The sequence below is a fragment of the Mus caroli genome, chromosome 6 (genome assembly GCF_900094665.2).
Source record: "Mus caroli chromosome 6, CAROLI_EIJ_v1.1, whole genome shotgun sequence".
Classification (NCBI taxonomy): domain Eukaryota; kingdom Metazoa; phylum Chordata; class Mammalia; order Rodentia; family Muridae; genus Mus; species Mus caroli.
The window spans coordinates 51,317,164-51,342,153 of NC_034575.1; the positions used below are offsets into that span (position 1 = coordinate 51,317,164).

General features: G+C 42.0%; 1 protein-coding gene across 4 annotated transcripts in view; it reads right to left on the minus strand.

Annotated features, from left to right (window-relative positions):
* Positions 1-24,990, minus strand: part of Nt5c3a (5'-nucleotidase, cytosolic IIIA) — a 42,065-nt gene that overhangs the window by 14,426 nt on the left and 2,649 nt on the right. Inside the window, exons 1-2 of one of the 4 annotated variants that reach the window (XM_021164609.2) lie at positions 5,763-6,447; positions 1,688-1,742 (exon numbers count right to left, since the gene is read on the minus strand). The exons of 1 other annotated variant lie outside the window; for it this stretch is intronic. In XM_021164609.2, the coding sequence (XP_021020268.1) occupies positions 1,688-1,723 (36 nt within the window). In that variant the 5' untranslated portion in view covers positions 1,724-1,742; positions 5,763-6,447. Of the gene's footprint in view, positions 1-1,687; positions 1,743-5,762; positions 6,448-24,990 lie in introns of those variants that run through there. 2 more of the 4 variants (XM_029478557.1, XM_029478558.1) reach the window with 2 other exon arrangements.

The window sequence follows — 24,990 nt, forward strand, 5'->3', positions numbered from 1 at the left end:
GTTAGAAATACAGGAGAGTGGCTGTGGCTCATGGGGAGAGTCCTAGCCTAACATCTATAAAACCTTGGGTTCAATCTCAGCAAAAGGAGAAAGGAGGAAACACAGATACACAAAATAACTTATAGATATACCATACTCCTCAGCTGAGACATACTAACAGTTTAAGGTGATGTCCATGAATTAAATATTATAGAGCTCGTTAAAATGTGTATCTTTATGGTTTTATACACTAGTTAAAGCTGGCTGGCCTGGCATACCCTGTGTAGTTTAAGATGACCTTGAACTTGTAGGAATTCTCCTGTGTCAGCCTTCAGAACACTGGGATTGCAGGTATATGCGACTACGCCTGGCTCCAACGAGTTTTAGCATAGGGAATATGGAAAATTATGGTACCCCCCCCCCGCCCCCCACCATAATGTTCAGAGGAGACATGCTCCTTCCATGGCTGCAGTACCACTATTATAGAGAAGACAGCTGCTTCCAGGGTGCTCTCAGGAACGTCATATAGCTTGTGTCACACATAAAGTTGGTAATTCCCACTGTTTCTTTACATAATAATTTTTTATATAATAGACTCATGTAATCCAGCTAGCTCTAAGCTAATTATGTAGCTAAGGATGACCCTCAACTCCTGACTTACCTGTCCCTCCCCCCTCGGCCCCCCCCCCCCCCCGCCCTGAGATTACAAGCAGGGACTACCAACCACATCTGGGGTTTATCCTGTTGGGGACTGAACTGAGAGCTTCCTGCATGTTACACAAGCACTCTAATGACAGCCGCAGACATTGCACGCACCCTTTGTTTTTCTGAAATTCCTTTTTATGTCTGCTTGCCTGACCTGCCTGCCTCCTGATCCCCACTGCTTCCCTCCCTCTCTCCTCCCTTCCCTCCCTCCCTCCCTCTAGTGTGTATGTGTGTGTATGCACGTATGTAAAGGTTAGAGGACAAGTTTTAAGAGTCAGTTCTTTCCTTCCACCACACAGGTTCCAGGGATTGAACTCAAGTACTATATTTGGTGGTAAAAGTCCTAATTCTCTGAGCCTTTTGACTGGCCCTGAATGCTGTTCCCTTTAAAATACACTTAAAATATTTCGTTCTAAATGGCTTAAATATAAGAGTGCCAAAGAATAGAGAAAAGAATGGTAATCTGGCGGAGGTTGAGCATGCCCTCAGGAGATGGAAGTAGAATCAGGAGCTCAAGCACCATCAGCTGCAATGTGCGTTTAGCCCGCCTGGGCTATGTGAGACCCAGCCTCAAAAACCCCAAACCAAGAACAAACATACAAAGAGTGAAGGAATAAGGTGTATGTAATGCGAGGCATGGTGGCACATACTTGTAATCTCTGCATCTCAGCGTTACTCAGACAGGAGGATGGTGAGATATGTATCCTGAGATACAGACACAGTGAGACACTATCTTCAAACAAAGTAAACACAAAGCAAAACAAAATCTCCCCAGAGCCTTGTCACCATTTTATATTAAGAACTGTAAAATGTATTACATTTCAAGAAAAATATTTCTGTATTTGCATGCCACTCAGCAAATGCTTGAGATTTTATTCTCTGTGTGCTGAGCATCATGAAGAGAGTCCTCTGAAAATTCCAGGCCTGCTATTATATATTTCAAGAGAGAAGAGTGGAGAAGATTCACGTTTACAGGTGGAGCGGGACATGCTTGCTTACCCACCATTTTCAAACGGACAGCAGACTCCTGATTAGTCATTTCGTGGTTATCCAATCTTCTGGATTTCCCCAGGTGATGTCACAGCAAGAGAGAGGGGGAAAAAGGGACACATGACACACTTACATTTGAGGTTCTTAATGTATGCTAATGATACAGGAAGATGGTATTTTAGTATGAATTAAATCCCAAGGAATTGCAGCTTCATGCTCAGCACAGGATTTCCTCTACTAAATAGAGTTTAGGATGAACTATTACATCAAGAGCTGGACACTCTCTTCTAAGAACTAAACTAGGACTAAAAAGTTTGACTAAAGAGGAAAAATGGACTACAGCACATTTGGGTTTCACTACGTAGTCCAGGCTTGCCTTAAACTCCTGGGAATCCTCCTGCCTCAGTCTCCTGATCTGGAATTATGGATGTGACCCACTCTGTTTGGTTCTGCAAGGATATTCTATCAACTCTTCCTCTACACAAGGGTGAAGCCTGTGAGAAAAGTGTGTTGTTGCACCAAGTCTACATAAGAATTAAGATAAAAAAGAGACATAATATACAAAAGTATTTTTCTTTTAATTTCTTTCCAAAATATTTATTTATTCACCTTACTGTGTCTAATTAGTGTTGCTCGTGTATGTGTGTGTGGGTCATGCACTGGAGTATGGGAACCTACCAGTGGTTAAATGCATAAAGAAAAGCGACCTCCTTCAGCAGCTACCAACTGTGAACAGCTCCTCAGCTAGGGGAGGTTGAGGGAGTCCTTCTTCCCAGCTAAATTTTCTTATGTTAAAATCTTTTTTTGTGTGTGTGTAAATATGTGTTGTGTTTGTACTTGGCACAGGGTTTGGGACAAAGTCAGTACGGAATATGTTTGTCAAATAAAATGAACACTTTTAGGAGGCAACTGGATGAATTTTATATCCATTAAATTAAAAAAAAACCCTTTATCATTCTGATTTTGTTCTGTAGTGTAAATCTTAGAGGAAATTACTAATTCTTCCATAACGACTTTAGTTTTTAATTTACTCCAGCTAAGTAAAGATTTAATGATCAAACACCCTGGAACTCACTCTGTAGACCAGGTTGGCCTCAAACTCACAGAGATCTGCCTGCCTCTGCCTCCGCAGTGCTGGGACTAAAAAGTGAGCCACCACAACCCAGCCAAAACCTCCATTTTAAAAGAGCTACTACTGCTCAGGGGACAGAGCTGTAGATCAGTGGTAGAAGACTTGCCTAGAATGTAGCCCTGACTTGATCTTCATTCAGCAGGACAAAAAAACAGAAATAAAGATTTAGAAAAAGTCAGTGGCGGCTGAAGATTTGCCTCAGCCATTAAGAAGGTGTACTGACTGCTCTCGGAGAGGACCAAGCCCCATTCCCAGCACCCACGTCAGGTAGAGTTCTAGATGATCTGATGCCCTCCTAGGGCACCTATACACATACTTTAAAATAATAAAAGAAAAAAAAAAGTCAGTGTTAGTAAAAAATGGTCTTATAGCCTCTTCAAATATTGATGGTTCTTGAACTACCACAAACAAAAGAAGGATCAATAAAAGATTAGACAATGGCCAGCTTTCTTCCTCCAACCCTCTCCTCTGTGACACGGTTATGATATATAGTGCTGGCTGCCTCCTAATTAGAGGCAATCCTCCTACCTATCATTCAAATTACTGGGGTTATAGGCAAACAACCATCACATCGGGCAGCTGCTTGCTTTTAGTAATTCACATACACTATGTTAATGTTACCCCAAGAGCTTTCCTTCCTCCCAGTGCTCAACATTGGGCCCTATTGTAACTTCCACTCACCAAGAGTTAGTCTGTGTGACTGTGGAACTGCAGGCCCAAACCTCACTTTCAGACCTGTACTGCCACAAAAGTACACACACACACACACACACACACACACACACACACACACAGGAATAGATGCCAGCACTCTGGGACTATCTGAAAGAAGATACTGAATATCAGAGCAGAGTATTTTTAACCACCAGTCTTGTAAGCCTATACCTGGTGTATACAAAGTTCTAGCTTGTTCTGCCAATGTCAGCTGTGGCAGACACTTCAAGAGAAGAGCTGCTGGACTAACACATCAAGTCAGAAGACACATTCAAAAATAGAAAGCTCTACCCTTGAACTATGAACTCTGCGGAGGTTTAAAGCCTTTAAATCTGGGATCTTGAAGTATGGACTAGAAAAATTTGCACACTAGAAACCAATTACTCTGTATCCTTTCAGGATGAGCTCAAGGCTTCTAACGGTGTTAACCTGAGCTTGTGTAGAACAAGGCTAAAGAAGGAAGCGAGAGGTAAGACCTTCACTTAACTTTCTTCTCGACGAATTTTAGCTACTGTATGTCCTTCTGCGGCTAGGTTTTTAAATCAATAAAAGGGGAATGTCTCCACAAGCAATTTACTTGCTTTGAAACAGACCTGAAAGTATCTGCATGTAGACTGATACTTTTAAAGACTAGCTTCACTTTGACTTACAGGAATGTAGAAAAAAAATAAATTGATTAACACAGCTTTTAAGTTGTGACTCTTCTTTAATTTTGATACTTGCAGAACCATGAAAATCACAGTGATTAAGAAATGAAACTTTGTGTGCTGAACTGTGTATCTTACATGAGAAAACATATATCTCACTTTAATATGGGAAGGACTCTGGCAACAGCATTAACTGTCCTCGTTAAATTCATCGGTATTTATTTTACCTCTCTCAGCAAACCAGTACTATTTGTCTTTAAGTTCAGTATATTAAGATGTCAAATTTCTTAGGGTGATTATCAAATAGAAATAAAATTATAAATTTACTTTTAATGGAGGACTGTAATAATTTCTGTGTTGCATTTAAATACTTCTCCCCAGACAGAAATAAATATACACAAACTGGAAAGTGAAACATTCTCGATACAGAGAATAAACAAAACTGAAACTGAACAGCTGAAGATGTGGGAGGAAACATGGAAAAAATAAATTCAAAAGCTGTCTATTTCAGGAATGGGCAATTTATGCCCATTTTCTTAAACAGGAAAACAACAGTTGAGTTTTATGTATAATTGTGAAAACAAATAGTTTGTAAGCTCAGAATGTAATTCTCCAGCCTTCTACCCACATTGGTTCTAATACCAATAGCATTTTTCAAGACATTAAACCAAGGCACATAGAAACTGCATTGCTGACCCTGAACATACTCTGAGCATTTTCTGTCCTGTCCTTTCTCCTAGAACAACAGCAAAGGTAGTGTCAGTATCCAGTAAAGCTAAGCAAGCTGCTAATACAATAGTCTGTTGTATGGTCAAATTTTTAAAAGAAGCTATATGAAACTTGGAAAATGTAATTATTTAAATGTGATGCAGAGCCAGGCATGGTGGTACCCTGTAGGAAGCTCTTAGTAGGTTAGAAGTCAGCACACACTGTAAGACCCTGTCAAAAAAAAAAAAAAAAAAAAAAAGACATGGCCACAGTATTGTAGATTTTACTGTAACACATATGTTCTGTGTTCTAAGGATGTGTTTTTGGAGGTTCCGGGTATTTAACCTAGGATTATACATATTAAACAGATACTCTACCACTGAACTATATCCCCAGTCCTTACAGGTCTGAATCTTAACTTTCAATATGCAAATTGTTACATTAGAAACCTAGCTTTCATCAATTCATAAAATGTACCAGTGTAACTGCAGTCTATAATACCCTGGGTAAGGTCACAGGCATGAATATTAATCTTGATTACCAGCAATAATAAACTCACGTGGCTCTTTGCAGAACTAAGTCACATAGCAACTGAGTATGTTACTCTTCTGAGAGTACTTTGGTTTTGCCTAACACCCACATGTCTGAATAAGAAATCTCTAAAACCAGACTACATAAAATGTAGTTTTTGAGCTAAGATATTTGAAAGTTTTACACACTTAACACCTTTGCAAACAACAAATAATTTTACATTTCTCTACATTAGATTTGTCTACTTATATTTCCTACTCTGCATTTTTAAAATGGCTAAAGTTTCAATAAGAGAGAGAACCAAACGAGAACCACAGCAAGTTATATACAAGAAACTCATGGCTTCTGGAACTTACTCTGAAGGTAACCGGACAAGCTACGCGCGTACGGCAGCACCAGCAAAAGAAAATTCTTCCTGTCTGAGAAGCACTAATATAGCACAAGGTGCAAGGAGGGCGGTTCCCAAAGCCTTGACTAAGCCTTATGCAAACAGCCCTGGTGACGCACTCAGAACAGTGCTTTATTATGCTATGGGTGGCAGCCTTGCTGGCTCTCTCAGCTTGATACCATTCAGTTTACAGAATTTAACCAGCTGGGAAAACATGCCTGCTAAGGGCAGGTAGCTCAGCCCAGCAACCGCTCTGCAATCTGAGAAGGAACTCTGAGGGTAACTTTTAGACCACTCCTTTCCTGTTGCTGACGGGCTGCGCTGCACTTGTGATATGTGCAGTCCTCTGGTGGATGCTCTACTTCAAGACAAAGTGAAAAGATGAAGTTTGGTTGCTGGAGCCGGGAGAGGCAGATAGGAGGCTGTTGTTGCTCAATTGGGCAAAGTTCCAATTTTTAAATAAAAACTGTCCTATGGGTGGCGTGTGGCGGTAATGGGTGCGCAGTAATGCACATGTATTTAGTGTCACCAAACGGTGACTAAAATGGTACCTCTTGTATTATGCAAATTTTACTCCAGTGGGACTGAAGGAGACTTTTACATTTTATTTATATTTTCCAGCCGCTTTTGGTAAATTTTAATAAAACCATGCCAAAAATTGAAGACCAGAATAAAACTGTAATATGCAGGTATAACAGTGTCCATTTGTAGTCTCAGCCACTAAGGATCTGAGGCAGGTGAATCATTTAGTCTATTGGGGCCAGCCTTGGTAACACATCATGAAAGTTTCTGCTGTTGTTATTAATAAAGAAGGTAATGAGATAAAATGTTTTTATTTAAAAGCAGAAGCAGGCTAGCATTTAAACTGAGCAGCAGGATGGCAGTATGCTAACACTGCACCAGGGCCTGCTAGATAAGGTGGCACTCGGGCTCCGGGAATTTTATCATCAGGGCCATGGTTAAGCAGTTTACATGTAAATAAATTTTTCTATTGGCTCTCTCTACTGTGTTCAGAGAGATCTAACGCCAGGCTATATTTTACTAATTAAACTTTGTGAAGTAGCAAGTCCTTTTTTTCAGAGAAAGGCTCACAACAGATTGCTCAGGCTGGGCTCAAGTGATCATCCTGCCTCCACAGCCTCCAGTAGCCAGACCTGTCCACCTCACGTCCACATTACCATAGGAGCTCTTGGGCTGCCTTGGGCAGGAGAGGGCGGTGACAGAATACAAGGTCTCACTATACAGCACTGGCTAGACTGCCACCACCACCCTCCTCACCCCCTGCTGGCTGGGTGCACATTCACATGTGTGGTGGTAGTGGTGGGGGCTTGTGTAGGCCAGAGGTCTCCTCCATAACAGTAAGACACTCTCTCATTTAAGCCCACAGCTTGCCTATTCATGAGGCAAGCTATCCAGCTTGACCTGGGCGTCCCTGCTATCTGCCTCCTTGTTACTGGGGTGTCAGGCAGGACACCACACCTAACTGGCATTCACATGGGTGCTAGGAATCCTCATTCCTGTCTTATATGGCAAGTGCTTTATCCACTGAGCCATCTCTCCAGCCCCAGGCACTATCTTTTTATAATAAGACTTAATAAGGCTCATTAGCAAAACATATCTTAAGAGGAAGACCTATTATATCTAATTACTGATGGGAATTCAAGGACAGCAAACAACGAGTACTAATCTGCCCTGAATGACCTCTTTTAACAAAGCAGTTCTGGAGTAACACTTCCACACCTTCTTAGAAGAATATTTAGAAATATTACCAAAAGCTGCAGATATAAACACTCCTTTGAAATACCACTTAGTGTCTAGTAACATACCCTAAGGAAATATGATTGTACATAAAGATATAGTTGCAAACATATAGACTGCAGATTTGCTTGTAACACTAAGACACTGTGGGCATCCATGACAACACCTAGCTGATTTTTAGCTTAGGAGAAAGATGGACAGAGTGATGAATGCCTGTAATCCAGCACTTGGGAGGTGGAGTCAGGCAGGGGATTAGGAAGAGTCGGAGGCAGGCCCAGGCTAAATGAGATACTGCCTTAAAAGCAAACAAACAGAACAAGGAACAGTAACAAAACATAAAACTTCAGAACGGAGGACAGGTGGGGTGGGGGTGAAGCTGAGAGGCAGGCTAGTTAGCATGTACAGAGCTCTGGGCTCTACTCCAAGTACCACAAACAACAAAACAGTGTCAGAGAGGTGAACGCACTGTGATACACATGAGATACAGACATATGAAGCTCTTAGAAATGAATGGTGCTGTACCTGGTGAGTCAAGCCTATAATCCCAGGACTTGGGAGGAAGGAACAGGAGGGCCACTGTCCCAGATCAGGCAACAGCCAGCCTTAAAAACAATAAAATAAAATGTTGTACGTGGCTAAACTTCACTAGCTTCTGATGTGGGTGTGGCTCAGTACACAGAGGGACTGTGGCTCAGTACACAGAGGGACTGTACAGAACTTATGACTCCCTGATTTAATTCCAAGAAGTAAAAAAAAAAAAAAAAGTAACTAAATGACATGAACAAATAAATACATTTTACTAAATTCTAAGTATGTAGGCTTTCCTCAGCCTATATCCCTAGCACCCTGTATAACATATGCCACATATGCCACCATTCTTAGATTACCTAAGGGAGTAAAGGCATACAGCTGCTAAGTAGCAGCAATAGATTCAGGGTAAAAGCACAGGGAGCCTCAAATAGGACACATGATAGGATTCATGGCAGCACTAACAGCCTTCCTTCATAGCCTGAGTGGGAAAATAAACAGTGTTTAAATGTGAATGTCAGCAGCAAGTGACATTAATTTTGTCCATGATCAGAAAAGCTGAAGAGTATTCTGGCCAGTAACATACAAGGACCTGAAGTGGAGCCAGGTGCTTCAGAGCACAGCCAGTTCTCCAAGGAGAAGGCAGAGGAGTTGCATGCTTCAGACCACAAAGGCCACATACCAAAATCTTGTCTAAAACATAAAAATAAAAATCCCTCCTTGAGGGACTTAGATTTATCAAAGCCTGAGCAGTATTTGTTCAGGGCTTCTGCACTGTCAGTCCTGAAACACACGAATGCCCTTGATGGGCACTCTAGTGCAATAAGGTTAGCTTGAGAGAACTCAATACACCTTCCCTCTTTACAGCAAAGCAATGTGGGATCTGGAGAAACTAAGCCACTTCCCATTATGTCACTTATGGACCAAAGCAGCAAGGTTGTTTTTAAAATCATTTTGTGCCACTATAGGCACTCAATCATGTACACACACCTGTGCCACTGCAGGCAATCATGTACACACACCTGTGTCACTGCAGGCAATTACATATATATATATATATGCTTAGAGTGCTTGAAAAATATATTCCCAAGAATGCTTGCCTCGTCAGAGGGCTCAACAGATATAAAGTCTGACAACCCAAGTTCCATCCCTGAGACTCAAAACAAATCAAATCCCAAATCTCACAGTTGTTCTCTGATCTCCACACCATGACAAGTGCTTGTAGCCACTCAAACACACATAGCACACACAGGCACATACAAGAAGCATAAACACAAAACAGTAATGCCACCGAAAGTACTGAATTAATGGCTCCACTTCTAGATACTTCCAACAGGACTGACGCACATATGAGCACATATAGGCTAGCAGCACACATAAGACTTGCACAGGTTCAAGCCAGAAAAGGTCTCACCCCTAACCAAGAAGCTATTTGCAATTGACAAGGGGAAAAATCAATTTTCTCCAACGGTGTGTCACTGGGTGTATCATGATACTTCAGGGCAGGGCATGTGCTTAGGAGCAGCTGGCCAATACACACACACACACACACACACACACACACACAAAATCAATGATATTTTTGTGGACTTTTTCTTGTTTTGGGATATTACTGGTGGTCTTCTGCTTGTTTGTTTTGATGTTCCTGTGAGTTTTTTCCTTTTTCTTTGGAGATGGATAGAGAAATGGGAAGAAGGAGACAGGGAGAATCCAGCTGACAGTGAGTAAGAACACAGTTTAGTATGTAGGGAAGTAGAGAGGATCTTGGAGGAGTTGGTGGAGAAAAATGATCAAAATACATTGTATGTACAAACAATATGTACAAAAAAATTACTGAATAACAAACACTTTTGGGGGCAAGGGATGTAAGTCAGTGGTCTTGCATTCATGAAGCCCTGAGTTTGAATCTCAGAACCAACCACAAAACAAGCAACACAAAACCAGTTTTGTTTCAAATAGATTTTTCATTGTTTTCTGAGAAGGGCTAGAAAGAAGCTGAAAGTCACAGAGGCGGGTCCTCAGCAGTGGAGTGGACTTTCATCTCTGCACTGTGGCTGGCCTGGCTGAAACCACCCACGTCCCTTCTAACGGCAGGCACTAGATGAGGAATTGCAATGCCAAAGGACAGAACTACAGGGGCCAGGATATCTGCCAGGTTATTTTCTCCCACTCTGACACTGTAATAGATGTCTGCTATCTTTATCAATGGAGAAGGTGATATCTACTTGTATGTTTGAGTAACTATTCAGAACTTTTCATAGTTTGCCACGAAAAAGTTTCTTAGGACTTGGTCAGCCCTGAAAAATACAAGGGCCTGAGTTCAGTCCCTAGAACACCCATTTAAAAAACTGGGTATGGTTGACACAGGCTTGTAATCCCTGGATCTTGGTGACCAGCCAGCCCAGTCTACTTGGTAAGCTGGTTGGTCTGATATGGGGAGGGCCTGTGGGCTCCACCCCAACAGATATTAAAACCTTTCCCCAAACCTCAACTAAGTGGCTTGAGATTTCAAACTTCCTTTGAGAAACTCAAACACATTCTTTAGCAGCCTACAATTTTCCTCTTATTTAAAAAGTCTTCCATGCTTCATGCTAAATGTGCCATGTCCTGGTATATCAAGATTTGCATCACTCTAACTGTTACTTCCATCCTATTGTAGCGGGATCTCTGTGCCTGGAACGGAACAAGATGAAGATGTTTTTGTATCTTGGACTTTGCAGAACATACAGTTTGTTCTCTGCTCAAAAGAAACACTGTTATTACAGATTGCTATTTTGTATAGGGCACATTAAATCAAAGTGGTAAAGTGAGGTTTTCCTAATTGGTTCATTCTATCTGATACACTTAAACAGAGAACAGAAAGAGAGACAGTCCAGCACACAGCAAGATTTTCAAGTGCACCAATACACAAGAAGCATGACTGATTGGCTACAGGACTGCTCAGTGGAAAACCATGTGCTTTAGTTTGTATGCAGGAGGTCATGGGATGATTCCTAACACAAAGACAATTCAAGCCTGTAACAGGAGACTGAGACAGAAGGACCTTTGAATTTACAGGCTAGTATGGGCTACATAGTGAGACTGTCACAAGACCAAAATAGAAAAAGAAACATGACTAATTTCTCTCATAGATCCTAAAATCTAAAATGCGCTAGTAACAAACTAGACTGTATGCTGTAACAGCCAATACAAGCAAGTCAGTATCAATAAGTGATCAGAGATGAAAGACAGGAATTTGCAGGTGACTTAACCTTCTTCCGATTTTTCTGTAGTGAGTGTCACCAGCATTACCTGGATGCAGTAATTATCAAAGTTTCAGACTGCTAGAGTCAGCTTCACAGACAGTCGTGCTAATAATTCCAGGCGGAGCATTTTATGAGTTAGGCAAATAATGTAGTGTGTACTTGGTCCCAAGTCCATTCCCCAAACCAGAGATTCGGTTTCAACTTCTAGGGCTTTCCAGCTCCAGTCCCACTGTAGTGTGTCCCGCTCACCTGCAGACCCCTGCACCCTCTTTCTTTCTGACAGGGTTTCACTATATAGCCCTGGGCCTGCCCCAAATTTACTATCCTCTTTCCATAGCTTCCCAAGTGCTGGGATTATGGTGTGCCTTATACCATATCTGATTCTAGTCTTTCTTTTCCTTCTTGTTCTTCTAACTACTGTCAGGGCATTTCAGTTTTACATTTCTGCATGTGACAAAGCTTAAGAGTTCTCAAGTGGTTCCCATGTGCTTCTATAAGAATCCATCAAGTGAATCAGTTGTTCTTTTAGAATTCTAACAGTTTGACAAGATAGACCTTCACCTTGGTGTGCTGATAGCTGTTCCCGAGGAAGCTGTGTATAAGAATATTGTGATGTGAGGGCTGGAGAAATGGCTCAGTGGTTAACCTCACTGGCTACTGCCGCAGAGGACTTGGGTTCTGTTCCCAGCACTCGTGTGGCAGCTCACAACCATCTGTAACTCCAGTTCCAGGGCATCTGGTGTCCTCCTCTGATCTCTCTAGGCATCAGGCACACACATGCAGGCAAAATATTCATATTTATAAGTAACAGTGATGCACATAAATAAACCTTTAAAAGTGGTATTTCAAAAATAAAATGACATTTATTGTTTTTTCAATAGGCTCAGTAATCCTGTATCTTAGGCTCCATGTACTTTGAACTACAGGAGGGCGTGCCACAGCTGCTTAGATTATGGTGCTCTTAATGCTGTCTCCAACCTAAATTCTCAATTAGAGGGGCATGTGGAGAAATATGAATAAGACAATGTGATGTGACAAGGTAGAGAAGACTCCACGAGTACAGAGGATGTTTCAGGCTGCGGTATCTACTTCCACCTACTTACAAGAAGGAACTTACCAACAGATTATGCAACCCCTCATCAACTGCAAGATGATTCTGTATCTTTTGTACTCTAGTAGATTAAAAAAAAAGGAAGGTAGAGAAGGCAAACAGCATATAAAACAAAATGACAAGATGACAGCCAAGTCTACCACATCTGGGTGTTGTCATACTTGTTTAAAATTTATAGCTTAATGTTAAGGTAACTCTGAGGGTTTACATGAGAGTACATAGTCTGCCAGGCATGGCAGCTCATACTCTCAGCTCCAGAACTCAGGAGGCAAGAGCAGGCAGATCTCTGAGCGTACAAGGCTAAAGCTACATAGTAAAATCCTGTCTTAAAGAGGGGAGAGAGAGAGAGAGAGAGAGAGAGAGAGAGAGAGAGAGAGAGAGAGCACATAACGTTCAGACAACGAATGTACACCAAGGGAAAAAAAATTAAGTACCTATCCAGCAACACAAATAGTGCAGCAACATTGGAAAGCAGCCTACTGCAGCAGGAGAAGCCTGCCACCTGCTGACAGAAGGCTGCATCACGTAGTCGTTCCTGACTGATGGGGGTGTGTATTAGTCAGGCTTCTCTAGAGTCACAGAACTTATGGAATGTCTCTATATTGAGGGAAATTATTGTGATGATTTACAGTCTGTAGTCCAATTAACCCAAGAATCTAGTAGTTGCTCAGTCCCGAGGCGAGTTGTTTCAGCTGGTCTTCTGTAGAAGTAGGTTCTAACAGATGTGCTGGCAAGTAAGTGCAAGCAGTTAAAGAAGAGTGACTCTTCCTGCTTCCAATGTCCTTATGTAGGCTTCCATTAGACTGTGTGGTACAGAGTAAAGGTGTGTACTAAATTGCCTGGGCCTAAACTTTTCATGGCCGCTATGCCTCAAGATCTCCATGCCAAGATCTAATCTAGGTCAGAAACCGGTGTCTTCCAGCCTCAAGATCTGGATCACAGGTGTGCCCACCAATTCTAGATTGTAGTTCATTCCAGATATAGTCAACTTGACAACTAGGACTAGCCATACAAGGTGTTTAGTTTGTTTGTTGTATTTAATGACTTTTGTTTGCTTATTTAATTAAATAATGTATTTATTTTAGAGACAGAGACTCACTAAATAACCCTGGCTAGCCTGGAACTCACAAAGCTCCATTTGCCTTGGCCTCTCAAGTGCTACTGGCCAGGCCATGGCTGATACTTTAATGGGAGGAAAACAATCTCTCAGGTAAGGTACTCATGCTACATTTAAATACATGGTGAAAATGTATTTAGGTTTTTATGTCAGCCAGAGGTTTTATGTGTAGTTTGGAACTAGGGGACACAGAAAAATGAAAGGGCCGCCTCACTCTCTTGGTTCTGGTTTAAATATCTTGCCTCGCTGTCTCATTACGTCCACGAACTTCAACATAATGGACCAGGCCAGCTGCGAAAGACCAGTAGTCACCTTTCTGAGACACATCACAAACTGTTAAATGGCCAATGAACCACAGCCCAGCTCCCTGACACCGTACACAGGTAAGAAGGGTCCCTTTCATGAACCATACACAATCTAGCTCTCTGTCACCTATGTCATCGTGACCCTTCCTTCTGTTTTGGTTATATTGCTTTGGTTCTTGTTCTTCTTCCCTCCCCCCTCTTCTTTTTTGCACTGAGGCAGTATCTCATGCAGTAGCTGATGCATTATATATCCCAGAGTAGTCTAGAGATTGTAAAAATTATCCTGCTTCAGCCTCCTAAGTACTAGGATGCGCATGAGGCACCAACCTAATCTCGATAAAGTCTCTTGTTCACCCGAAAGCTTGTACAATATGTCTAGTAAGTCTCCTCTTGAAGGACAGAATTCTTTGGATAAGAAAAATAACTATAACAGAAGAAATACCCACATCCCAATTCAAATTTAGTAGCAGATTAACCAGCTTTAAAGGCCCCAAATGATTCTCAGTCTACCAGGATTGCAAGTTTGAGGCCAGCCCTGTCTATACAGTGATTTTTAGAATAGTATGGGATACAGCGCAAATACCTGTCTGAAAAATAAAGAACAGCCCTCAGGAGACTAAGACAGGAGAATCACAAATTTGAGGTCATGTGGCTGTATAGCAAGACCTTTCAAAATAAAGTAACGAATAAATAATTAATAATGATAAAAATCGGATAATTATGGGGGGAAATGTTCTATGGTAGATTACTTGCTTAGCACACGCCAGGACCAGAATTCAATTCCCAGCACAACCAAAATTTAAAATAAAAGTTCTTTTATGTATTATGTAAAAATAATGATTTTTATGCTTAAACTACTTTTATAGCAAGAAAAGGTAAATAAGAAAAGGATTTTGCACAAAACTATATAGGAAATATTTCAACTACTATGAAAATTAAAGCCAAGCCTTTGTGGAGATTTTATACAGCTTTAGAAGTTGAAGCTCTCTGTTCTCTCTCTCCCTCTCCCTCCCTCCCCACCCCTCCCTCCCATTTTCAGAGATAGTGATGTATTTCATACAGATAGTGATGGGCTTGCAACTCTGCCCCTTCAGAGCCACTGAGTGCTGACAGGATTACAAGTGTGTGCCACAACAGCTGGCTTATGTGGTAATGGGACTGAACCCAGGGCTTCTTGCATGCCAGGCAAATGCTCTCCAATCGAGCTACAGTCCCAGACACGAAACTTGCCTTTAAATTCTGCTCCCTAATTTGGTGTGTGCTCAGAAAAAGAGAAAAACATCAGTTTAATGATTTTAAATTCATTCTGGATTTTATTAATTACCTATTTTTAAAAAAAGCACACACAGACTCTTCAGCAAATTAACCACTACACTTATCAGAGAATGTGAACGAAAACTATATTGTGATTCCATCTTACCCCAGTGTGACGGTCTGTATATGCCTGGCTCGGGGAGTGGCACTATTAGGAGGTGTGGCCTTGTTGGAGTAGGTGTGACCTGGTTGGAATGGGTGTGTCACTGTGGGTGTGGGCTTAAGACCCTCACCCTAGCTGTCTGGAAGTCAGTCTTGCACTAGCAGCCTTCAGATGAAGATGTAGAACTCTCAGCTCTGCCAGCATCATGCCTGCCTAGATGCTGTCCTGTTCCCACCTTGATGGACTGAACCTCTAAGCCAGCTCCAATTAAATGTTGTCCTTTGTAAGACTTGCCTTGGTCATGGTGTCTGTTCATAGCAGTAAAACCCTAACTAAGATCCCCACCCTCAACCCCCCATCAGAATGGCAGTCATTACAAAAGCAACAAATGCTAGTGAGGATGTGGACCAAAGAGAACAACTCTTCTACATTCTGCTAGAAATGCAGCCTAGCCCAGCACTAAGGATATGAGTATGAAGTTACCAAAACTACAACCCATTTATAACCTGGTCCCCTTTGAATGGTATAAATCCTTTCAACAAAGAATTCGGGTGATAAGAGAGAGAAAGAGAGGGGGTAGGGAGGGATGGAGGGAGGGATGGAGGAAAGGAAGGAAGGAAGGAGAGATAGAGACAGAGACAGAGAGAGAGAGAGAGAGAGAGAGAATACAACTAATGCCTGAACTCCAGAGGTACAAGTCCCAATTCAAAAACATAAGAAACATTAAAAAAAATCAAAGTAGCATAATTCTTAAAAGTTACCAATCACAAAGTACATCCTCCAACAAGAGTAAAGTTGACATAATCTTAAAGAAGGAATTCAAAAGAATGATTATCACTCCATCCTGCTGAAGAGACTAGGAACAGAATAAACATCTCAGCACAATAAAGGCTAAATACAAAACATCTACAGCCAACCTAATACCAAACAAAGGAAAAACTCAAAGCATTTCCACTACAGTTAGCACTAAGACAAGGGTGTCTACTTTCTCCACTCTTATTAAATACAGTGCTTTAAGTCTTAGTTTGGACAAAAGAAGGAAATAAAAGAGGTACAGATAGGAAAGAAAGTAGTCAAAGTATCCTTATTTACAGGGGATATGATTCCATGTATAAAAGCTACAAAGGCCCTGTCAGAAAACTCTTAGCACAGATAAACACTTTTGGTAGAATAAGGGTATACAAAATTAACACCCAAAAATCAGTCGCCCTTCTAGAGACAAATAACAAACATGCTAAGAAAGAAATCAGGAAAACAATCCCATTCACAGTTGTATCAAAAGGTAAAATACTGAAAATCTGGCAGCGGAAGAGATGGTTCAGCAGTTAGGTGCTCTTCCAGAGGAACTGGACTCAGTTCCCTGCACCTATGCTAGGCAGCTTACAACTGCCTGTAACTCTAGCTCCAGGGGATCTGAGGCCCTCTCCTGGCTTTTGAAAGCACCTGAACTTATGTGTGATTGCAAATGTGTAAACACACACACACACACACACACACACACACACACGCACAGACACACGCACAATTGTTTAAGTAGTGGACTAGCTAGACCTGAGGGTGCATATCTGTCCAGAACCCCAGAGACAAAGGGAGGAGGTTCAGTTGAACCCAGCTTAGACTACAGTTATAAGAAGACGCCTTTCAAAACACAACAACCAAACAGAAACTTCCGATTCCTGGTCTTTTCTTATTTGCAGGTTTACTGGTTCAGACTGTGTATATGAGACAGGGCTACATAATTTACATCCCTTAAATTGCTAGCAAGTGGGAGAACTGCATTTAAAAATAATGCTCCATGTTCTGGCTGCCATAATTTATGTAAGCAGTTTTTGTGAGCCTCAGCCAGATGGTAAACATTGCTCTGTTAAGGAAATACAGGCCTGCCTTTCAACCCTCAATCAATGGTTCTGTTGCTAATACAAACAGAGAAAGTAAAAGGATGTCAAGAGATTTTAAGAAATTTAAAATGTTAGGAACTGGTTCAAAACTGGTCTCATGTGTCACACAGATGACCACACAACAAAAGAGACAAGAAAAAACCAATTGTTTCATGAAGGAATTCTAAACCCAGCAGATAAGAGATTGCCCTCTGTCATTAGGGTTGCAAATGTGGCTGAGTGTGGCATGAAGATAATGCAAAGGAAGCATGACAAGTGTGATTTAGGAGAACAAAGTCACACAGCCTGCTATAAAAATTTCTGAAATATTTGCTAATTTGGGGACTCAAGGTAATATCAGAGGCTGGGGAAGTGGCTCAGTGGTACGGTACTTGCCTAGTAAGCTCAGACAATTCCACAAAAGAAAGCTGGCTATGAAGATAAGGTCACTATCCAGAGTTTAATATGCTTACATCTCTTATCTTGAAATGCATTTTCTTCAAACTTGACTAGTTATGGTAGTTACTCCTCAAATACTGCTACCAGTGTCATCTCCGATTTCCTGGAAGACACGGTTTGTCACAAATTAGATCTGTTTGCTCTTCTTACAGTCTGTGACCTCCGGCTTTAATTTTACTAATACTTCCCTCTCCTCAAACTCAAGCAGTGTAATTCATAAACCACCTTCATTTGCCAAAGTAAATTCTTTAAGATAAGAAGAAATGGGAAACAAGTTCATAGTTCTTAAGCTTCAAACTTTGTTTCACCTTTGTCCTCGTTCTAGGTTGTAAACAGCTGTTGTTAAAACGTGTAAACCTCTCTCAATCTCCTCCTTCCACTCCTACTTAAATCTAAAGCATGTACTATATTTTCCTTAATAAATCCAACTCCTGTTTCCTGCTGACTCATCCTGAAGCTCTTTTCCTTTGTGTAAGAACCTAGTTTCACATGGATCTCAGTAAGTCCCTCCATCTCATCTGAAACCCACTAAAACACACACACACAACGTAAAACCCTGGTACTTGAGAGGTAAGCTGTCTTAGTTACTTTTCTGTTGCTGTGACAAAACATGACCAAGATAACTTACAAAAAGAAAGAATTTGATTTAGGGCTCACGGTTCCCAAAGGTTAGAGTCCATGACCATCACATTGAGGAACACAAAACAGCAGAAAGCAGGCAGGCAGGCAGGCATGGCATGGCTTGCTAGAACAGTAGCCAAGGGAGCTTTCATCTGATTCACGAGTGAAAGAAAGAGCTAACAGGGAATGGTGTGGGGCTCATCCCTAGTGACACACTTCCTCTAACAAGGCCACACCTCCTAATCCTTCCCACATAGTTCCACCAACTAGGGCCCAAGCATTCAAACAAATGAGCCTATGGGAGCCATCCTCATTTAAATCACCACATAAATTGACATGGATATTTTTGTGGGGTGCCCTCTACCATTAAGTCCCCCTACTCCTGACTGGGCCTTTACCCTATTGTTGGGAGTCCTAGTGGTCCCTCATGGCTCTTGTTCTACTGGCAGAGTTCCTGTAACCCAGCTGGGCTCTTGTCTTACTACTGGGTTTCCTGCCCTTCCTCTCTGGGATCTTGCCTCATAAGCAGCTTGGAAAACTAAGGACCTGAAAGCAAAGGAGATCACGGTGATGTCTTTTGTTGTATCTAGTTACAGCTGGACCTCCTTCAACTTCATTAGGTGTTAAGTTACAGGAAGACATGGTCTATTTAAAACCGTTCATTTCTAAACCTTGGTTTCTAGGACAACACCTGGCCCTCCTCGCTATCCGTACTTTTGCTAAGCTATTAGATCTTGGTTCATTTTTCAGGATAAAAGCAAATCATGCCCTGTAAGGATAGCACAAGGATCTAGAAGTTAGACATGTCTCTGTACATAAGTTTGCTCTGCAGTTATTTGTAAAGCACGTGCCTGTTAATCCATGGAATATGGCAATGAACTTCAAACTAACTCCTGTGCAGAGAAGAATTTTACAGAGCTCAAATGTGTCAAGACAGGTAAGGAAAAAAAAAAAACCCAAACAGATCAAGATATGAAATAACTGATCATTGGAATAGATAAAGCAAATGGAAAAAATGAGGCTTATGCACACCAGATGGGGTTATAACCCTTTACCCACTTGGATCAGGCTGAGAAAAGCACATACACATCCATTCATTGCTGTTTTCTTTTAAGATTTTTTTTTAAACAAAACATGTATGAGTGTTTCCCAGCATTTATGTATGTGAGGGTCTGAAGCTTACAAGAACTGCAGTTATAGCCAGTAGAGTTGCCATGCGGGTACTGGGAATAGAATCTGGGTCCCAGTACCCGCATGAGCAATCAGTGCTCTCAACTGCTAAGCCATCTTTCCAATCCCCTTAATTTGTAGTACTAGGGATGGAATCCGGTATCATGCATGCTCTGCACCATGCACCCTATTACCAAACGACACCCCTTGTTCTTCTCTTTTGAGCTGCTGTAGTGGCTAGAGTGGGCTTATCAATTCTTCACATTCATAACGTATGGCAAGAAGTCAACTTCTCACTAGGCACTCAATATACTTTGAAGATTTGGCATGTATATTTTAAGACAAGCTTCTAAAACGATTTCACACTTGTTTTGACATTTACTGACAAAGGATTTCTGGAGCTGACTGATCAGCACAGGCCTGCATTTCTACCACTGTGGAGGCTGAGGCTCGAATACCTTGAGTCCAAGGGCAGCCTGAGTTCTGCAGTGAGACATTATCTTCTCCAATATGGATAAACTAAGTAGGTATCTGCCAGAAAGTGCTATAGATCACACAGCCATCATTTTCATTACAACAAACAAACAAACAAAACAACAACAACAATGACGACAAAAAACCCAAAAAACAAAAACCAAAACAAAGCTAACTTCTTCAATGTGGAGTAAGGAGGAGGTGAGGGCTTGTTCTAAGAGTTCTTGCTCAACACCAGGACTCGGAGTACAGCTCAGAGGTACAATGCTTTCCTAGCATATTGACTCCCCAGTGCTGAGAACAGCAGCACTAACACACAGACACAGACACACACACGCACACACTCACCCCTCCATCCCTCCCCCAACTTCCCCACACACTGTTAAAAAAACTCAAGGGTTGAGAGTAGGCGGACATCAAAGGAGATGAGTTACACACACAGAAGACACAGGAAAGGAGAGTTGGTTTACAGGCTGGAGATATATAGCTCCAAGCACAGCACCTGCCTAGCCATGGTGTGAGATCTTTTCTGTATCTCTGCCCACCCCCCTGCCCCCCAAAATCAAATGAAAATCCCACCAAAACTCCCAAGCCAAAACCAACCAACCAAAGCCGCTCTGCATTATGTGTGGAGGTCAGGACAACCAGCAAAAGCTGGGCCTCTTTTTCTACTGTGTGGTTCCCAGGATAGACCTAAGGTTATCAGGCTTGGTGACAGGGCCTCTCACCTGTGGAAGTACTTATGAGCCCCAGGAACAGCCACTTTTCAATACTTGCATCAAGCTGGGAATAGAGCTGAGTGGTGGAGCACATGCTTTCCATGTGTAAACGCTGGGTTCAGTTCTCCATATGTAAGAGTGACAAACCCTAACTAATAAACGTGCACGTCAAGGCAGTGCAATTGATTTGTCAAATAAGAACTGTCTAACTTAAAAATGTCTCAGTGTTGTCCCTTTTCCTCTATGTCATACGCTTTAAGTCCAAAGCAATAGCTAGCAAGCCTAGAACAGAGAAGGAAAAGAGAATTGACTATTCCACTCTCTTCCATGCCTTACTACTGGCAACCGTTAACTGTAGAGAAAATACCCGTGCCACGCCACAGGATAGGGGTGTTGAACAAGCTCTCAATTCGATAACATGCCTGTGAAGGACAGCCATGTACTAACACCACAAAATCCAAGAGCGTGTACTGTTGCCCAAGTGTTGTGATGCATACCTTTAATCCTAGCACTCAGGAGGTGGGGTAGGGGCGCATGGGGGATATAGGGAGGGTGCTGAGGAGGAGAGGCGGCTTCTGGGGACTTAATCTTCAGCTAGTCCACCGACAACCATAGCTCTGGGGTCAGTGAGAGATCCTGCCTCAAAAAATAAGGGGGTGAAGCACAAGAGAAGAAAACTCCCAAGGTTGATGTCGGGCTGGTATGACACCTGCAAACATGTAACTAACACACACTCTCTCCCTCTCCCTCACAATTTTTAAAATGCAAAAAAAAAAAAAAGCATAAAACAATTACTAATCTAGAAAAACACACTAAAGAAAAGATATACCGAAGGAAGGCTACAAGGCTGTAGAGAGTAGGAGGGTGTTCCTAAGAGGCCACTTCTTTTCTCGTGGGAAAAACCGTAAGGGAAGGCTGCTCAAGGACAAACATTTGGGCAAGATGATAAGAAAATGGGAGGACCCAGGGCCTCCCTACCTCACTGTTGGCAAACTCCCAACTGGAGGGGAGCTGAAGCCTGCCTCAGGAAAGCTTTTTTTCTTTGAAAGAATGCATTTCAGTCTTTTGCTTTTCCTGCATTTTACTTGCTTGTCATTCCCAACAGTTAAAACAGGAGGCACTGGCTGACAGGTTCAATCCAAGGACCTCAAGTCTTGGACAAGTCAGACCTAGAACTAGTTCAGTGCCTTATTACATCTTTGCTGCAATGATTAGCACTGGGAAGTATCTATGGGTGGCTGCAGGGGAGGCAGGCTGCAGGGGAGGCAGGCTGCAGGGGAGGCAGGCTGCAGGGGAGGCAGGCTGCAGGGGAGGCAGGAAGCACAGGCACACCCGAGCCAGGTGGAAAGTGGTGCAGGTGATCATGTGGTCTGAAGAGGCACTCCCCTGAAGGACGGTCATAGTCCTACATTTGGGGCTTCACTTCTTTTTCTAACCGTCACCTTGCTTTTGCTTCAGACACAGAACTTTATTTAGTCTGTATCGGATTCCTATCCTAATGCCACAAAGGACCCGCTCAGTCTGTAACAGTACCATTCTTCTGACTTGGAAAACAATCCTTGGCTTAGAGAGAGGAACCTTCCAAGGTAGAGTCTGCTCAGGTGTAGCGAGGGCAGGTAATCTATACAAGGCCATACTGCTTACAAGCTGAAAAGTAAGGGGCTTGGTCGTGAGCTGCTGGCCCCAGGGCTCCCACTCTTACTGGACTCTCCACAAGGGTATCCAGTAGTCATGCCTAAACAGTGAAAAGATACTGTATACCCACTTAGAATACCCCTTTGTCCCTAATCTTTCTTTCTTTTTTAATCTTAAAAACTATAGAGACACATACAGTTTGATAACTCTGAACAAACATGAAAGCTTAAACAGTAGACCAAGAAAGTGTGTATTTGGCTGCAGGACACTTTTGGCCAGCTGTACTCAGTCTTCTCCGCTGCTGGAGTGGAGTCTCCATTAGCAGCTGATTCTGAGCAGTGCTAGTCCAAGGAATGGCCATCCTGAACTAGAGACACATGGCCCAGCTCTGTAAGATGTCTGAATTTAGAAGAAGGATTTATTTTTGGGGTGACAAACAAGAGCATTCAGTGTTTTCATCTCTCTGAAATGTTTTGGATTTATTTATTTTACTCATATTTATGCTTCTATGTATGTCTGTACACATTAGGTGTCTGTTGGCTGAAGAGGTCAGAAGAAGGCACTGGATACTCTGAAGTTATAGATGGTACTGAGCCACCCCGTAGCTTGTGGGAAACAAACCCAGGTCTTCTGTAAGAACCACAGTGGTGTTCTTAACCAGTGAGCCATCCCACCATTTCATATCACCAAAATCTGTCACAAGCTTAGTGGCACACTATGGTAATCCTGGCTAATCTGCAGACAAGGCAAGAGAACTGCAAGTTCAAGGCCAGGCTTGGCAACTTATTGAGACTCAATCTCCAAATAAAAATGTAAATGGATTTGTAAAGGGTTACCTAGCATGCAGTAGGTTAAATCCCCAGTATAGGAAAACTAAAAATCGATTATATATGTTCCTTTGTAATGTTAACACATATTAATATTTTTACATACTGCTTTGAAAATGTTTTTTCACAGAGATATATGATATGGTGGCACCTGAACTCTTGTCAAGTTGTTTGTGTGTCAAGCAACAGGAAATAACTCACCTTATCTCAATGACTCAACACTGTTGCAAGAAACAACTCTGATAATGGAGAAATTCACAACGAATCCGGAAATCTGGGCATGATAGAGCAATCTTGTAATTCTGGAGGCTGAGGCTGGAGGACTCTCGAGTTCCTGGCCAGCCTGAGCTACACAACGAGAAAGTCCCTGTTTCAATAAAGTCAACAAATCTAAGGACCATTGAAACTGATATAATTTTAAACTGCCTCAAAATTGAATTGTTACAACATTTTAATTACATCTATTATTTAATTTTGTTTTGGGGAGGAGGGTGCCAGGGCCGAGCATGTGGAGATCACAGATAACCTGCAAGTTGGTGTTATCTCCCCACCACGCATGTGCTCTGGATATCAAATCCAGGTTGGCAAGCCTCACACCAGGCAGCTCTACTCACTGGGATATCTTGCTGACCTTTCATTTGATTTTTAAGAATCAGGTAACCTCCCTCTGCCTAAAACAAAACAAAACAAAGCAAAACAAAAACCCCCACCCACCACTACCACCACTGAAAAACCTCAAACCCTTTTAGGTCACTAGTAGTACAGTTCTAAATAGAGGCTTGAGGCAGGATGTGACACATGAGCTGTAATCTGTAAAACCTCTGTGCCAGGTAATACTGCACACACTAAGTCCTAGCTAACTGAGAAGATAGGGTTGGAGGGTCAGTTCAGTCCAGGGGTCTGAGCCTGGTATAAGCAATAGAACAAGATCCTGTTGCAAACCAAAACAATCCAAACACGGAGTCTAGCCTTGCTCACTCTTGACACAGCATGTCCTGGGCAGCCAGGATTTTCTTTTCAGCTGGAAAACATTTATTAACTCAATGAGAATGTGACAAAGACATAGACCCAATCAACAGAGCTCTCTGGTCAGATGGGAACAATATTAGCAACAGATAAAGTAGTACTGAACTATGACTCCAAATATAAGATAAATATCTATGAGCCCGTACTGATACGTAAATAAGGGAGGACAGACAAGCTTCCAGAACAGAATAATCCCAAACAGTTCTTGTAGTCACTTTAACCGCAAGCACTGAACTGTAACTCCGTACTGTAAAGGCAAACTTCTTGCGCTTACTTCATTCCAAAGGGCACAGGATGGAGGAGGAGACGGAAAATAACTGACCGTGGAGAATGCTGACAAATATTCCTCAAGCAGAGCTTACACGTTAGAGGTTAGGATGACAGCGTGCACCCTTGCTGTGTGATGAAAGTAACACTTCACACTAGTCATCCTCCGAGAAAAGCTCCTGATAAATGCAACCAAGGTCATTCAACAAAACACCACAACTTCAAACAAGTGAAGTCTGAGAACATACCCAGTGAAGACGAGATAAGGAGGCTGGGAGTGTGAGTCAGGGGTAGAACACTTGTGAAGAGGCCCTGGGTTTAATCTCTGGACCAGAGTGGGGTAAGATAAGGAGCCAGGATGACTAAGTGTGTTGTGATACCCAAGAGAGACTCCTGGGACATAAGTAAAGGTGAAGAAAATCTGAAAAGGGTGGCGGTGCATTTAATAATGTATCAATACAAATGAGTCATACAAGATGTTAATGACAAGGGAAACTGGTGTGTGATATATGAGAGCACTCGTTCATACTACGGTAAATCCATATTGTTCTAAAATAAAAACGCTTAGAGAAAGGGTTTGATTATGACAAATTAATCAGCAATCTTAAGAGACTGTAGATGCGATAAAGAGAAATCTGGA